Genomic DNA, 17,820 nt, shown 5'->3' with positions numbered 1-17,820 from the left:
GACTAAACCGCGAAACGTGTACAACGTTGGTAAGGGAGAAGGGAGTCATGATGCAGATGCAACCTATCACGAGTGTGTGCCACTCGTATTAGCCATTGCTAACATACATGATATGAATGATGAATTCGAGCACGACAGGCCCGACATAGATCTGATTGAAGCTCTCGTTGGATGAATAAATATTAATTGCTGGTACAATTCGCTTAAATTCAATTCACATTTTTAATTTGTAACATATAGTAATTAAGAAATGCGATCATTGTCTAATTTGCATAAATCTCATTGTATAATTTGCATGTTCCTTACTAATATATAGCTGGGTAGTTATACTTTTAACGTGTTTAATAATTTGTCTACATTTGTTCACAGATTTCGATGGACCAGAGACTTTCTCCTTGTGCACACCGGGTACCACGCTTACCTGTGCCCTCCACGACCATGTCCACAGCCCAGGGGTCACTGTATACTGCACCATGGCCACACCACCCAGATGGCACTTATAGACCATTCCTGCCGGGGATGGCCATGTCAGATTACAAGCAGACCGGCTCCGCTGGATATTTTTGTTCTCCATATTCGGCACCACCGACGTTCTCGCAGCTAGGGATCACCTCACCAGGTCATGTGACTCGATGGTGGGTGCAAGAGGGTCATGATGGGATCAGTCCACTTTTGGCTAATATGCCATACACTCTGTACCCCTGGTCTGGACCTACACCATGTGGATCTGATAGTGAGACACAGGATGACAGGTTTTCGTTGCCACAGTCGGGGGAGAGGCAGATGTTGGCTATGGGGGTGAGACAGATGACTACTCCGGAAGAGAGCCAGATGCCGGCTCTGGGGGAGAGCCAGGTGCCGATTTCAAGGGAGAGTCGGGCATCGATTTCAGGGGAGAGTTAAGGACCGGATTTGGGGAAGAGCCAGATGGCCCATGAGGGCGACTTTGCGATGTTGGGTCCCAATCAGTCGCCCCTCGATAGCCCCCAGGATATGCTTTCAGACGACGAGTAGCAGCCTCCCCCAAGGAAAGGGGTTGGCGAGGAGCATGCAGATGACCCAGCGACCCAGTGCATACAAACTGACCAGATTCGGTTGATGGGTAAGTACATATTTATACATCATTAAAACCCATATTATATTACCAATTAATATTAAGTTTGAAATAACATAAAATAATATCATTGTTTAATATAATTTAATTTTTTTAGTATATTAAATTAAATGTTTTATCTTCTTTGATTTGGGTATAATCCAGACGGGAGCATCTACTATGAGGTGATTAGGGACCCGAAGAGGAATTGAGTGCTCCTGAAAGGGAAAAAGATTGTGTTGCAGTACAATGCTGCAACACAACACGTAGGATGAGCCTGTAATCGTTTTAGGCATGCTACAGGAATGCTTGTGAGGAGCGGGTCCTACATACATATGCGGGACGAATGGGCGATAGTAGATAAGCAGATTAATAAGGCTATGTGGGACGCACTGATGGGATGTTTATAAAAGATGTTTCAATACACATTGGCATTGAAACTAATTTATTTATTTATTTTTAAAAACTTAGGGTTATGTTTTTGTTGAACTTATAAAATTAATGTTTAAATTGCATGTGCAGGAGGAGTTTTTTCTCCCTGTATCTGTAGATGAGCGCAAGGCACAACATGAAGCATGGGCTGATATTGGACGTAAACACCGTTTGTGGAAGCATTCATTTAAAAAAAGAGCTACATATTCGTGACAGTGACACACCCGAAAGTATTCGTGCAAGAGTGCTGGACAAAGTTTTTGAAAAGTATGACAAAACAGATGTGGAGCACCTGCTAAGAGATTGGTGTACTAAGCGAAAAAGGGTATGTAGGTCTTTGATTGTATTACTATTATGTGTATTTTCAATATATATATAATTAATTTTATGTCTCATTTAAGTGTGTCAATGCTTAGATATTACGAAATGTTCACTGCGTAGGCGACCTGTGAACGGATGAAGCGGATGCGGGAGCAGAACGACCTTCCCCATTGCTTGGGATCCAAAAGTTATGCCAAATCTAATCACGATGAGGTATGAACAAATATATGTAGATGTTATAATATTTGTATCTAATTGTTTTTTTTACACTAAATTAATATTACTGTTTGTTATTTATTTCATTTGAATGGTGATAGGCAACTACTTCTGGCACGGCCCACACTCAAGCAGAGTCATTCGTGAAGACGCACACTAGGAAGGACGGGACTCACCCGAATGAACGTACACGGGTCCTATGCGTATGCTACAAATTGTGCTATTTTACTAATATTTCTAAGTTATACGTGTGATAAAGTATATATTGACAACATGTGTATTTTATATTGACGACATACAAGAGAGGGTGACACAGAGTTTATCAAGTGATCCTACTGCTACTCAGAGCGTGTCAGAAGACACGGTGCGTTGGGCACCAAACAACGCGTACGAACAGGTGTTGGGGAGGCCTGAATACGCGGGGAGGGTTCGGTAGGTTGGGCTGAACGTTACTCTCGTAAGGGGGACGTGTTTCTCATACTGGGCTCACTCACAGGGAGGACCATCTCAGTGTACATCTCAGGGCTGCTCCATACATGAGGGCAGAATTGCGACAATGGAGACATTGCTACAGGCTCAGACTGAGAATGACGCCTTGGAGCAGCGCATGTGACACCTCGAGGCTGTGCTCACCTCCATAGGAGTATCACATGCAAGCCCTGGTGCTAAGCAGTCTCCACCTCCAAACGGAGGTGGTACGTCGTCTGTTAGTAGTGCATCTGCAAGTATGATTAATATTGTGTAAACTGCTTATTTTTAGTCAATGTTATGGACTTGATATGCATATACTAAATTTTTTTAATGTTTTCATTACTTGCAGTTAATGTGACAACGATTGGTCCGTTGTCGCCTATTGGACGACAGTTGAGCCAGCACTCCTCCGTTGGGACACCATCACCTGCTACACTGTCCCTTGCGCAGCAATCGCCTGTTGGTGAGTACACGCCTGGTACGGGAACTTGTAATCCCCAAGAAGGACGGCCTTCAGATTTGTAGATATTTTGTGTAACTTTGTTTTGTTAATAACAATAACGTTTATTAGTACATAGGGCTTGTTTGGCAAGCTCCGTTACATTCCGGAGTAGTGCGTCTGGGACCCATTGGTCATTGAGCTTCAGCCTTTTCAATCCAGCATTTACGGCACCACGTGATCCTCCTTCTTTTGAGATGGTCTGCAACTGTCAACAAACTTTTTGGTCTCGATTTTGCCCCTCATTTCAAATCCCTCCACATCTTCTTCTTCTCTTATCGAGATTCTTGCAAGTTCAGACTGAAAACACAAGGCTCTTCAGCCCTTCCAATAGAAACTGATTCGCCCAAGAGAGAATTCATTCCATTAAAAAAAAATGTTTGAAAGAATAAAATTTACCTGATGAGGATTCCCACAAGAAAGCTCCTCCAGAAGTTTAAAATTGCATCTTCAAACCCTACGTTCCACAACAGAATATTTTTTCTTTTATAAATAAAAAAAAAAAAGGAATTTGCGAATTCATACAACAGAGAAAATTCATGAACATAAAAAATGACATGCCTGCTTTTGGGACGCCGTCCATAGAGATTTCTTCTATGGAAGTGTTTGATTTATTTCAGATGCGGTTGGTTCTGGACCCCGTGTTGTGGAAGCGCATGGGATTTTTGAGTATGTAAGAGGAAAGCTGGATAATGGAAGAGGGAGGTTTTCAATTTATACGAGCAAGATTTCTAAGCCATTTAATCGACCGGTATGTTCGCACAGTAGAATGGAAGGAGCCTGAGTCTGTAAGAGGAAGGCTTGAAAGATGAAGAAGGGAAGTTGTTTCGAACTTGTAAGAAGACAGCAGATAAGAGAAGATAAAGATGTGCGTGTTCTTGAAATGAGGGGCAAGAAGGGAATCAATTTTGTTGACCGTTGCAGGAACATCTCAAAAGAAGGGGATCACGTGGTACCGAGATAAAGTGGACTGAAAAGGCTGAAGTCCAAAGTACAGTGGGACCCGGACGCACGACCCTGTATTGTTGTTTTGGATTTATAATTATTGATGTGCTTAATTTGATTTTGTGTTTATGGTAAATTTCAAATGTTGTCCTCATATTTTTATGATATTTTGGGGGGAGAAAAATGGATATATATATATATATTGTGGTTACCTTTTTTTTTTTTTTTTTTTGAAAAAAAAAAAAAAAAACCTTGCATTTTGCCACGTGGCAGATGCCACATGCCGACACGTGGTCACGTGTCTGCAAATCCACGTGGCCAACTGTCGGCCGCGTGGACCATAATCCATGTGGCTAATGTGCCACGTGGAGTCATACCACGTGGTTGACGTGTTTCGACGTTGTCAGACTGCCACGTGGCACAGTAGCGACGTGGGCAACTCGGCCACGTTGCGAATTACACATTTTGCAACAACCGGATCTACCACGATGCCCACACGTTGGCAATTACACGTGGCTAACAATTTGCCACATGTGTATGGCCATACACGTGACAACTTGCAAGTGGCCAGTTGCAAGTTTTTTTGTAGTGTAGTGATCATTACTATGAACAAAACAAAGACTAACGAATAGAGATAAAATTGAGAACTCTTGTTGACACAAAACTTCTTGTTGGTGATTGAGCTGAAACACTATTGGTGATATAGGACATAATTGCATCAAGGAGCCTATGACATTATACTGTGACAACGAGGCCTCAATCAAATATTGTTCATAATGCAGTTAGCATAATCTAACAAAACACATTGAAATTAATAGACATTTTATTTTATCAAGGAAAAACTGTGTACAGGGTTGATTTGTACACCTATTGTAAAGATATGAGAGCAACTATTGGATATTTTGACAAAGATAATGTCTAGTAGTGTTCTTCATTCGGCCTTATGCAAGCTGAGCACACGAGATACCTTCGCATCAACTTCAAGAGGATTGTTGAAGAAGAAACTTAATTCTTATGCCGCAAATATGATTTTATTGCCATTATTTTCTTCAATTACTTTCCATGTTATAATTAGATTGTAATACTCCTCTATTTAAGCGCATGTAATTATAGGATCGAATTATGAAGGATATTAAGACTATTTTTCTGTGCTTCTTTCTCCGATTTTCCCCTTGTCATGAATATCTTTCGTTAACTTGTCAATTCTCAGGTGTCCTTAGTTTTTGGCACATCCATTTCATTGTAGTAGGTTGTTGCTAACTATAGAGGTAAATCCGGGCCTTCTTTGCTTGGTTACAAATTTTTGTGTCTCAATTTGGGAGGAAACTACATTTAATGTTTCTCACTTTTACCCAACTCTTTCTAAATTTTTTACCTGCAAATGAATGCCCACCTGAACATGTACCCCTACCAAAAAATTTAAATTCTTTTGTCCTCTATAAGGATTTTTTTTTTGTTTTTTTTTTTAGACATTCTCTAAGGGTTTATAGCTCCCCTAAATAGCTGAATGTTATATACTCCCTCTAATATCAAGAACTTATAAAGACCCAACAACACAAAAGCCAAAAATCCCGATGGTGTTACCGGATTTGGCTTAAGTGCTTATAGAAATAGACCCACGTGCGACGCACGTAGATTTTTAAGAGCAATTCTATCCAAAATATTCCTAAAAATTCATTTTTTTAAAAAAATAAATAATAAATAAAATTGGGTGGTGGTATGGCCCATGGGGGTGGTTCGCCACCCTCAGGTCGGCCGAATGGCAGTGGCCGAGTTACTCCCAATTTTTTTTTAATCTTTTTTTTTTTAATTTAAAAAAAAATGATTTTTTTAAGGATATTTCAAAAACAATTGTTCTTAAAAATTCATGTGCATCGCACGTGTGTCTATTTCCGTAGAAAATGATGGACTTAAGTAACGGATAGGCTACATTGCAAAATTAGAAAATTTTGTTGGGGTTCATTGCAAATTTTTTCACTTTAGAAACAAAATTAAAAAATGCGTAAAACCTTAAAAGTAGATAAAGTGCAGATTTCCCTTTATATTAAATCTGAAATTACATGGCATATAGAGTAAATTTTTTTACGGCACTCAAGCCACATCACGTTATGAAGATGATGGCTTGTACGATTGGGTATACTCCCCTCTAAAGGCAAGACTTATAGCTGTAATTTTATTTTAATTTGGTGAGAGAGAAAAACAAAGGACTTGAAAAAGACGCAACATCACAAAGAAAAACAAAAGCCCCAATCGCATCACCAGCACGGAATTGGTCTAATTAAGCTTGAAAGATACTGAAGAACCCATCACCAAATTTATTAGTCATGGATGTGCCTTACAAATATAATATCTTTACTTTTGTTCCATTTTAGGTGATGGTGTGTATATGGGGATTTCGAGATTTCTTATAGCCTTCTCTATTTCATTTTCCTCCTTCACAGTATCACTTTCATTCTCTAATCGAAACCGTTTGATAATTAATTTATGCCCGTTTGGTTTGGTTCTACGTAGAATATTTTTTCCAAATATTTTTCTTATTTTTGAATATTTGGTGCGGCTCTCTCACATTCCCAAGTAGGCAATTGTGAGAAGACTCCTTATGAAGTCTACTTGTTCAAACAGGTCTCAGGCTAGCCGAACGCCTATATATCCAGACAAGTGGACCGTGCAAGAACCCTCCTGATGCCTTCTATTTGCACACACTCGCTTTCTCCGCAGCTCCTCTTTGTCGTCTCTCTCTTTCTCGCAGCTCTTAGTATTATATAAAAATACGCTAAAAAATGTTTCTGAAACCATTTTTCGGACTGCAAATAAACAGAAAATATTTTACTCGTAAAAACAAACAAAAGCTAAATTAATTACTGGAATTTGATGAGAAACCAATAAAATGTGCTCAGCCTTGGGGTGAAATTAAAGTTATCCATCCGAAAATGACTTGAATTCGTACATATAAACCGATTAGGAGCTTTGTTTCACTTGGAAGCTTAGGAAGGAGGCTATGAGTGAGGAAAGGAAGAGTCATTTAGGCGAAGAAGAAAGGTTTGTGAGATATATATGAGGCACCAACAACATGTGCCTGCTCACATCACGCTTTATCACATGGGGCAACTTTGCCACCACACACAAACCCCACTTGTCTTCCATTTAAATATATCATCAAATTTCTTTTCCCCTTTGTGTCCAAATCTTTTCACATTCTTGCTAAGAAGCAAGAATTCCACTCCATTTATGAATTAAAACAAACAATATTCCATCACCGGGATTATAGTTACACTAACTAAGGGATTTTCTGTAGATGACTATTAGCTTCTGTCGAGCATCCCTAGCAAGCTGTTCATTTCAAAAAAAAATCAAAACTTTAGAGAATATCCTCAAAAAACACGGTTTAATTTATCAAACTCTTTATCGTTTCTTCAAATTGTCTCTTGTCAGATTTCAACTTCAAATCTGGCTCACAATTTCCTTTCTCTATTATTATTATTATTATTATTTTAATATTTTCACTTTTTATTCCATCCCTTCGCTTTCCAAAGTAGGAGCTAGAATATGATGAAAGTCTCAAATTATTGAGGTCTTGAACAAAAGTAGGAGCTAGAATCCAAAGACCAAAACCACACTTGCAAAGAAAGAAGGTACCGTTTCGATTTAATGGGATTTATGATTCTGTGAACATTTCGATGTTTGGTGTATGTAGAAAAATTTGATTTTATTTTCATTGATTGATGGGCATGTATTTGAGATTGTGTTTGGATATCGGGAAAATGTGGGTTGTGATCAATAAAGAATTATATATATATATATATATATATATATATATATATATATATATATATATTTTAAGTGGATAAATATTTAAAGAGTTTGACGAGTAGTGTTTTGGAAAGTGATTGTTAAAATAGCAAAAGTAGATTTTTTTTTTTTTTTTTTTTTTTTTTTTTAGCTAAAACTTAGCCAAACTTTGGAGAGCTCACTACGAATGCTCTTATTTTGATTAAAAAAAATGTGGTCGGTAGGGATCCAGCTTAAGTCTAATTGTAGTTGAAACTAGACTTGTTGAGATGGAAATACATGTCATTTATGTGCAGTTATCGGGGGATGTATTACAATCTCTACATATCCAAATCCAAATGAAACTGAACACAAGTCAAACTCAATTAATAGATATTCTTATGAGTGCTAATGCCATAAATTGTTAGATGTCTAAATTTATGCTAAGTAGGTACCACTATCTTTTTGCTTAAAATGATAGAGAAGTGCCTTATATATCGATTTTTCCTTTAAGTATTAGCTAGGATTAGTGAATTTTATTTTGTTACATTTAGCAGTGTAAATAATGTCACGTTATTTAAAAATGTAGCAATATATATACCCCTACGTCTATAAAATTTAATTTAAACCCTGAAATTGTTTATCTCCGTTTGAAATGGAGAAGATCTAAAATCTCGCTGTAAAAAGCTCAAAAAAAAAAAAAAAAAAAAAAAAGAGAGAGAGAAAAAGAGAAGAAATTATTAGAAAAACATGGGTGACATAAATGGACAAAATCATAGGGTAGAAAAGGCTCTTGCTCAATCATGAAGAAGTACTAATCCAAAGCTTGTTTGTAAACAAATTTTGACTATGATAACGCCACCCAATCACTCAAAATCTATTTATTTAAATAAAATAAATAAATGAATAAATAAAAACTCAAAATCTCTCAATTTTCCCCATAGGCCCGCAAATTATCTTCTTCACCGATTCAAACAAGTAAAAAGACAAAATTAGCTGTTCTCCAAATTCAAATTTCTCCATAAAAGATTTTCAGAAAATAAATAAAAATAAATCATTAAATGGGCCCATTCGCTTGCAGGGGAGTGGAGCCCAGCACTCCACATTAACAGGAAAGTTGCGCTTGGTATAATCTCTCAATCAAGCTCTCACACAAAGTTTATATAAATACGACTCAAATTCAAACTAAACATACCTTATCTTAATTAACTAATCAAATTAATAATTCTCCAAGGGGTAGCCTTGTAATATCCGAGAAAGCGATGGGCCAATGCCAATTTCCGACGCAGGTTCGGTTTCAAAAATATTCAAAAAGCGTTTAATTAGCTTTTGTCCCTTTATAACGGTCGGAAAATTCCGATCAAACGGATCTCGCTGACGCCGTTAGGCCCCAGCCGTCATTGCCGTCCTCCAGCTCCCAAGCGCCTCGTAACGCCATTATGATTTTTAATTTTATTTTACTCTTCTCTCTCTCTCAGCTCTAAACACAAAGACCCACACACAGTCCCTCTCCTCTCTCTCTCTCTCTCTCTCTCTCTGTGTGAGAATTATTATTCAACATTTAAAAAACCATCAAAATCCACCGATTCATTCATTCACGCTCTCTCTCTCTCTCTCTCTCTCTCTCTGCATCGAAGACTTTCTGTCTCTAAAAGAATCGATCGTCGCAATAGGTAGTTCGGCATTCGAAGATCTTCAGAGGCTGGTCATTACGTTAACCCAGTCTGTAAGTTTTTCATTTCCGATCACACAGTGAGATTTCTCGGATTTTGATTATTATTCGCGTGTTGAGTTTCGATCGGTAATTTTCGATCCAACATGGATTCATCAATGCGTGTCTCTCTGTGTTTGTTTCTTCTTTTGAAGTTTTTATTAATGGTTAAAGCGAATTTTACGCTGTACTTTTTCGCATTCATTGTTTCATTTTCACCGTTCAAAATCTGTGAGTGTGAGTGAGTGAGCGTGAGCGAGTGAGTTGTGAGAGTGTGAGATTAGCATAGCTGAGTTGACTCGGCGAGTTTAACTTCTTGGTGCCGAGTCGCTTTCTACCTTAGATTCAAGAACAGTGTAGCTCTATCTCCACCAATAATATTCCCAATTTTTACATTTTTACCACATTTTATTTCTTTTTTGTAAATCTTCTCATATACGCTGATTATTCGGTAATGAAGGATTCTCAGTGATTCGGATCGATTCAGGAGAAGTTTAGGAGTCGAGAAGTACAATAAAGCTATGGATTCCACGCAGAGGAGAGTTGGAATGGTATCAATATCGCCGTCGCAGACGCCACGGTCGAGCGATAAGGCGGTGCGAGAAATAAGATCTGGGGATTCGAATTCCAGCTCCAAAATTGAAAAAGAAAAGGGTGTGAATGTGCAGGTTCTTGTGCGTTGCAGGTGAGTTGGAATCTGGACTCTGCGAGTTGTTTAAGTCAATTTGGTTTGTTTCGGATTCATGATTCGTTGATTGGATTGCATTTGTAGGCCATTGAGTGAGGATGAGTTGAGAGTGCATACACCGGTGGTGATTTCTTGTAATGAGAGTAGAAGGGAAGTTTCGGCGGTTCAGAATATAGCCAACAAGCAGATTGATAGATCGTTCTTCTTCGACAAGGTTTGCAAAGACAAATTATTTGTAATTGCTTTTTGGTGTTTTCGCTAATGCTGTGTTTGCTTGTTGGAGGAATGGGGAGGAGAATGCAAGATTGTGAGCTCTTAATTCCTCTGTGTCTCGTGTTGTTTTTTATGCTGAAATCCTAGTTATTGACCTAAATAAGCAGAATGGTTGAAGTAGAGTTGCTTTATAGGAGATGATTTTGTGGGTTTTGTATGTTTTTGTGGTCCCAGATTATGCAAACGTGAAAATTCGCATATTCTGTGTTGTGTTCACTTCCTGGTCTTATTGGCCAACCTGCCAGAACTGGAGTTTATTGAATGATATTGTGTTATCTATTGTTGCTTTATCATGTGGAAATGATTGTAATGTTGGATAATGCGCTTTAGGTCTTTGGTCCAACGTCCCAACAGAAGGAATTGTATGATCAGGCTGTGTCTCCTATTGTGAATGAAGTACTTGAGGGCTACAACTGTACCATCTTTGCCTATGGTCAGACAGGAACAGGGAAAACATATACAATGGAAGGAGGAGCGCGAAAAAAGGTTTGTTGTTCTTTCTAAAAATCTAAATTTGTGTGTTGTAGTCCCTGTTCTCTCTGTTGCTGATTAACTTGTTGTTTTTTGTAGAATGGGGAATTTCCTAGTGATGCAGGTGTGATCCCAAGAGCTGTTAAGCAGACTTTTGATATACTAGAAGCTCAGAATGCTGAATATAGCATGAAAGTTACCTTTTTAGAACTGTACAATGAGGAGATTACAGATCTTCTGGCCCTGGAAGAGAGTTCTAAATACATGGATGACAAATCTAAGAAACCCATAGCTCTCATGGAGGATGGAAAGGGGGGTGTATTTGTGAGAGGTTTGGAAGAAGAGATAGTATGTACTGCAAATGAAATTTACAAAATCTTGGAGAAAGGTTCTGCGAAAAGACGTACGGCTGAAACTCTTCTTAACAAACAAAGCAGTCGTTCTCACTCAATATTTTCTATCACAATTCACATTAAGGAGTGCACACCAGAGGGGGAAGAGATGATCAAATGTGGGAAGCTGAACCTTGTTGACCTTGCAGGTTCTGAGAATATTTCACGCTCTGGTGCCCGAGAGGTTTGGCATGAATAGATCTAATCTATATTCAACTTTAGTGTATAAAATGATATAACTAGTAGAGCATATGTATACATCATAAACAGTTTTAGTCTCACTTATCAAAAATATCATGAAAGGTTTTAGTGTGACTGAAAGATCTTATTAGATGAATTTTATACAGAAAACTTTTGCTTTTCAGTTTATGTAATTCTTATAATCCAATAAACACAGTACAAAATTTTACCTTTTATCATGGGTTATCTAAACTTTCACATTTGATCGTGAAGTAATTGTGACTTGCAGGGCCGAGCAAGGGAAGCTGGGGAGATCAATAAGAGCTTGCTTACCCTGGGTCGTGTTATCAATGCACTAGTTGAGCACTCTGGTCACGTTCCATATAGGTATGAAGTATAACTAGTTGATAGATTCATTGTGGTCTCTTGGCTGTTTTTGCAAACCTGAACAGTAAGTTTAGTTGCTAAGTTGCTTGGAATATCAGGGATAGCAAACTGACAAGGTTATTGAGGGACTCTCTAGGAGGAAAAACAAAGACATGCATTATCGCTACAATTTCACCTTCCATTCATTGTCTGGAAGAGACACTCAGCACCCTAGATTATGCACACCGAGCCAAAAATATCAAAAATAAACCCGAGGTAAGTGGTTCACTGTATATAAATTTTTTATTTTTGTCAATCCTATTTTATTGTAAATCCTCCTCTCTCTCATATTATTTAGTTGATTTCTGCTTCTTTGCAACCTCCATAACAATCTTCATTTAATTACTATCTCAGATCAATCAGAAGATGATGAAATCTGCATTGATTAAGGATTTGTACTTTGAAATCGACCGGCTTAAGCAAGGTTGACTGCTTCTTCGATTGTTGTTGCTCTCTCTTTTTGTGAAAGGAATTTACTTCCTCCGTCTCACAATAGATTTTGTCTTTCTTTTTTAGAAGACTCCAGGAATGAAAGTATTTGTCCATTTAACTTTCCACAATATTCCTAAATTTGAACCCACCTTTTTTCAAATTTGAAAAACATTTCTTGGTTTGTTTAAGGGTGTTTTAGGAGGATTTTTTGTTAAAATGTGTCATTTTAAACTCATTTATAGTGGGAAAGAGGAAATAAATTTTAGCAAAGATGTAACTTAATTACTCTTGGGTAGTAGGGTAAAAGGTGGATTTTATGACACGTTTCTTTATGTTCAATCAGAGGTTTATGCTGCAAGAGAAAAGAATGGGATCTACATACCACGAGACCGTTATCTTCATGAGGAATCAGAGAAGAAGGTTGGGTTATTACCATAAAGTTGGATAATGGAATAGTTTTCTTACCTGAATTTTACAGTGAATTGGAAGTAATGTTATTTTTTCAATCTCTCTCATTACCCTAGGCAATGGCTGAAAAAATGGAGCGCATGGAACTTGATTTGGAATCTAAGGACAAGGTATGTTCCATTGAGATGTTTTTCCTCAAGGTTTTCCAGGTTGCTAAACGTGATTGTTAATAATCATTGCAATTTGTCAACAGCAACTCATGGAGCTTCAAGAACTTCACAATTCTCAGCAACTTTTGACAGCTGAACTAAGTGATAAACTTGAAAAAACTGAGGTATAATATGTTTGGAGGGTCAACTGCAGACCGTATATCATTAATTGAACATTATCTTCTTCTGTCATCTTGTGCAAGAACTTAACTTCTCCCTATTGTATGTAATTTCAGAAAAAGCTTGAGGAAACTGAGCATGTATTATTTGATCTCGAGGAAAAACACAGACAGGCAAATGCAACAATTAAAGAAAAGGAATTTCTCATATCTAATCTCCTCAAATCTGGTGAGCGAAGTGTCATTCTTAGTCTAGATCACACTTTCTCTCTTAACTTTCTGCTTGATCATTATCTTGCTGGAGATTGGATAAGGGTAAAAGATTTGGGGGTGTTAATTAGAAACAGTATTTTATACTTCTCCCTTGCTGCTCGGGTTCAGTTAGTCTGTTTTATGGAATCTCATGCATTTATAAAATCATAATATATCTGATCAGCATTTGATGGAGCATGACTTTTTAAGGGTAAGGCATTTAAAAACTCATGCATACAAATCCAATAGAATATATCTAGTCCGCATTTATGTATCAAATGGCCTTATTTTAATCAGCATTTATGAACCAAATGGCTTTATTTTGGGGTGTTCCATTTTACGAGTCTTCATGTTTTCTTCAAACTTAAGCTTCCATTTTACGAGTCTTCATGTTTTCTTCAAACGTAAGCTTCCAAGTCTTCCAACTTGCCTTGAAGTTTGTGGTTCTTCAAGTCTGCTTTTGCATGATTGATGATAGCTGTCTAACGGTGACATCCACTGTTAATTTTTCAGAAAAGTCACTTGTTGAGCGAGCATTTGAGCTTCGAGCAGAGCTAGAAAATGCTGCATCAGATGTGTCCAGTTTATTTGCTAAAATTGGTTTGTACTATTTTCTTGTTTTGGGTATTGTCCATCAATACTAGAGGATGATATATATTGTGGATCATGGTTGATTTTCAGAGCGCAAGGATAAAATTGAAGATGGAAATAGAATACTTATTCAGAAATTCCAGTCACAATTAACTCAACAGCTTGAAATCTTGCACAAGACTGTGGCAGCTTCTGTGACTCAACAAGAGCAACAACTGAAAGACATGGAGGAAGATATGCAGTCCTTTGTATCAACAAAAGCAGAGGTATGATGCAAACAAGATTTTTATATGCACTCTTCAGATTTGATGTCAATCCACTCAATTTTATCTTTTTATATGCTTCAGGCCACAGAAGAACTTCGAGGAAGGCTGGGAAAGTTGAAAACCATGTATGGTTCTGGTGTTAAAGCTTTGGATGATATAACCGGGAAGCTCGAAGAAAATTCTCAGTCAACTTTTGGTGACCTGAATTCTGAAGTTTCTAAGCACTCATCCGCCCTTGAGGATGTAAGTTACTTTATTCAGTGAATCTTCTTTCAGCTCTTTTGTGTGTTTGACTTAATTTGTATGATTCAGCTCTTCAAAGGAATCGCTTCAGAAGCTGATGCACTACTCAATGATCTTCAAAGTAGTCTTCACACGCAAGAAGAGAAGCTATGTGCTTATGCACAACAACAGCGTGAGGTTTGTAACTGGCTGTGTTTTTGGACCTTTACATCAGAGGGTATCGGATTATTATCACTTTCATTGAATAAATGCTTCTATCTGATACCCGATACAGGCACATGCGAGGGCAGTGGAAACTGCAAGGTCAGTTTCTAATATAACAGTCAGCTTCTTCAAGACTCTAGACATGCATGCGTCCAAACTGACCCAAATTGTGGAAGAAGCACAAACAGTCAATGATCAGAAATTATCTGAACTTGAAGAGAAGTTTGAGGTGGTTCCAGTGCTCTATTCAACTGTATGAATCATGATTAAAGGTTTTTTATCTGTTGTATTAAGTACATTTTTTAAAAAAATAAATGTAGGAGTGTGCTGCTAATGAAGAAAGGCAATTGTTAGAAAAAGTTGCAGAGCTGCTTGCAAGTTCAAATGCCAGGAAGAAAAAATTGGTACCACTTGAGTTTGAACTGTTAAATATTCTCCTTCCTGCAATCACGTTGTTCATTTGTACCTGGTCTTTAATTGAGCTTTGACTTGTGACTTTCTTCTTTGGTTTCTTTAGGTCCAAATGGCAGTAAATGATCTCCGGGAGAGCGCAACCAGCAGAACCACCAAACTGCAACAGGAAATGTCAACGATGAAAGATTCCACTTCTTCTGTTAAAGCCAAATGGACCGTTCACATGGAAAAAACAGAATCCCAATATGTTGAGGATACTTCTGCTGTGGAATGTGGAAAGAAAGACCTAGAAGAAGCTCTTCAGAATTGGTATGGGCTACTATGAGATGATAGTTGATAGCACCTCTGCTCTTGGCATGTTCTGGTCTCCTTCAATTCTTTTCTGTTATATTCCCTGAACTTATGGCAAACAAAAATGTGCAGTTTAAGGAAGGCAAATTTGGGTACGGAACAATGGAAGAATGCTCACGAATCCTTGCTCAATCTAGAGAAGAGCAATGTTTCTTCTGTGGATTCAATTGTTAGGTATGTACTCCCCCAGAGCTATGCGATTTTTGTACAATTTTGTTCAAGATCGCTCATTTCAGTTTCTCCTTTCAATCAGGAGAGGAATGGAAGCCAATCAAGACCTACGTGCTCAATTTTCTTCTGCCATGTCAGCTGCACTCGGAGACGTAGAAAGTGCTAACAAGGATCTGCTTTCATCCATTGACCGTCAGTATCTAATTTTGCATGCGCATTATTATTATTATTATTACATAGATTTCAAGTTTTTCCTAGTAGGTTCCATTAAATTTTGATCAAAACTGCGAATTGAACACTTACAGATTCACTGCACCTTGACCACGAAGCATGCGGGAATCTCAATTCTATGATAGTTCCTTGTTGCGGGGATTTGAGGGAATTAAAGGGAGGTCATTACCACAAGATCGTAGAGATAACTGAAAATGCAGGGAAATGTCTTCTTTATGAGTACACGGTAAGAAAGACGATCAAAACTCGTTAAACACATTTTATCTTGTTTTAGTATTTGTTATATTATTACATACTCATCTTTGCAACCAAAAAGCATAAAGAAAGTGACATAGAATGTGCATCTAGAAACCCATTTCTATATAAAGTTGGCGTTCTTTATCAATATTTCAATCCTCTGTGACAAACAGGTGGACGAACCGTCTTGTTCAACACCGAGAAAGAGGTCATTTAATCTACATAGCATTGCATCCATTGAAGAACTCAGAACCCCTGCTTTTGAGGAATTATTGAAGGCATTTTGGGATGCAAAATCTTCAAAGCTAGCAAATGGAGATTTAAAACAAATTATTGCTGGGGTATATGAGGCTGCTCAGTCCGTAAGAGACTCCAGAGTTCCTCTCACTGCTATTAACTAAGGAGAGAGAAACAAAAAGTTTAGTGGTAAGAAGAAATTGTGTACATAACATATGGGGGGAAAAAAGTGAAGAAATGAAAAATCATTATGGAGGCAGGAATATATAGTAGAATTTTTTTATTTTTTTTTTCCTAATTTTTTGTTGTTTGGGTGGTGGGGGCAGGGGATGATTCAGTTCATTGAATTTCCCTGGCTTATATAACAACTGCATTTCTGAGGATTTTTGGAGTGTTTGTTGTATTCGAGGTTAAAAGTGTTCAATAATTTCTTCTTGACTGCTATATGAGGGCCCGTTGTAAAAGATAGTTTAACTAGGAGGATGTGAAGCTTTTTTAGTAGTTCTGCTTACGCTATATATAACACGCAACTGCTTCCCCTTCTAGAACTTTCAGACGAACAAAATTGGTTCAGTTTATTTTTTTATTTCTTTATTTTTTTGTTTCTTGGATTTGGTCAGGGGGGATTGCGAAAGCATTGTGTATTAGAATGTTTGGAAGGAAATAATAATATTCTACAAATTACAAGAACAAGAATATTCTGAAAAATTTAAAAACTTGTATATACACATTTTCAAAATAAATAGGGTTAAAATACATAGTTGGCCCATGTGCTTTACGAACTTTATTTTTTGACCCCTCAGTTTTGTTTTGTATTAAAATTGGTACCTGTAGTATGGGAAAAGACAAAAATAATACCTTCGTCCAACTTTCCGTCCAAAACTAACGTCCAGCCACGTCATCCTACAGGTGTCGGCGTACATGCGCGACACATGTCCCCGTGGCACACCCCAGCGCTGATGTGGCTACTATTTTTTTTATTATTATTTAAATGATTTCTTATATATATATAATAATAATAACAATAATAATATAAAATTAAAAAAAAAAAAAAAAAAAAAAAAAAAAAAATCTTTGGTGGCTGCCACCCCCATTTTGCCCAAGGGAGTCACCCTCAAGGTACCATTTCTGATACTTATTCAAACCACATGGGGCAAATCATGAAATTTATAAAACCACAGGGGTATATATGGAAAAAAAAAATTGTGTATAAGTAACAAACATTTAGTCATTTTTTGGGTTATATTAATTGGCCACGCATATAATTTTGTGTTTCCAATTGTTACACATGACTGATTGTGTTTTGTTTTGTCTTTTTTTTTTTAAGAGTTCAATTCTTGTCAACATGTTATTTTGATACACGACAGGCATACATGTTACTTTTAGTTCAAAACAGACATACCAAATATTCCAAATATTATGTGTATAAAGTACCATTTCTGGTACTTATTAAAACCACATGTGGCACATCATGAAATGTATAAAACCACGGGTATATATTGGGGAAAAAAAAAAAATTGTAGTTTTTAATTTTAAGGTTTTTTTTTTTAAAAAAAAATAAAAATAAAA

At 37.3% G+C, this 17,820-nt stretch overlaps 1 protein-coding gene across 1 annotated transcript; it reads left to right on the top strand.

Annotated features, from left to right (window-relative positions):
* The first annotated feature begins 9,290 nt into the window (after positions 1-9,290).
* LOC133877736 (kinesin-like protein KIN-5D) lies at positions 9,291-16,715 on the top strand. The gene is made up of 23 exons (XM_062316130.1): positions 9,291-9,471; positions 9,917-10,141; positions 10,229-10,358; positions 10,748-10,903; positions 10,988-11,464; positions 11,750-11,847; positions 11,946-12,102; positions 12,241-12,310; positions 12,662-12,738; positions 12,843-12,896; positions 12,980-13,060; positions 13,172-13,283; positions 13,820-13,906; positions 13,988-14,163; positions 14,245-14,406; positions 14,476-14,583; positions 14,681-14,839; positions 14,931-15,014; positions 15,128-15,333; positions 15,448-15,549; positions 15,629-15,738; positions 15,852-16,003; positions 16,188-16,715. The coding sequence occupies exons 2-23, from the start codon at positions 9,978-9,980 to the stop codon at positions 16,413-16,415; spliced, it is 3,150 nt and encodes a 1,049-aa protein (XP_062172114.1). The 5' UTR covers positions 9,291-9,471; positions 9,917-9,977; the 3' UTR covers positions 16,416-16,715.
* Positions 16,716-17,820: the final 1,105 nt, after the last annotated feature.

Source organism: Alnus glutinosa, chromosome 9, assembly GCF_958979055.1.
Source record: "Alnus glutinosa chromosome 9, dhAlnGlut1.1, whole genome shotgun sequence".
NCBI lineage: Eukaryota > Viridiplantae > Streptophyta > Magnoliopsida > Fagales > Betulaceae > Alnus > Alnus glutinosa.
Note: the sequence above shows the minus strand (reverse complement) of the source record. Positions and strands in the feature narration are given on the sequence as shown.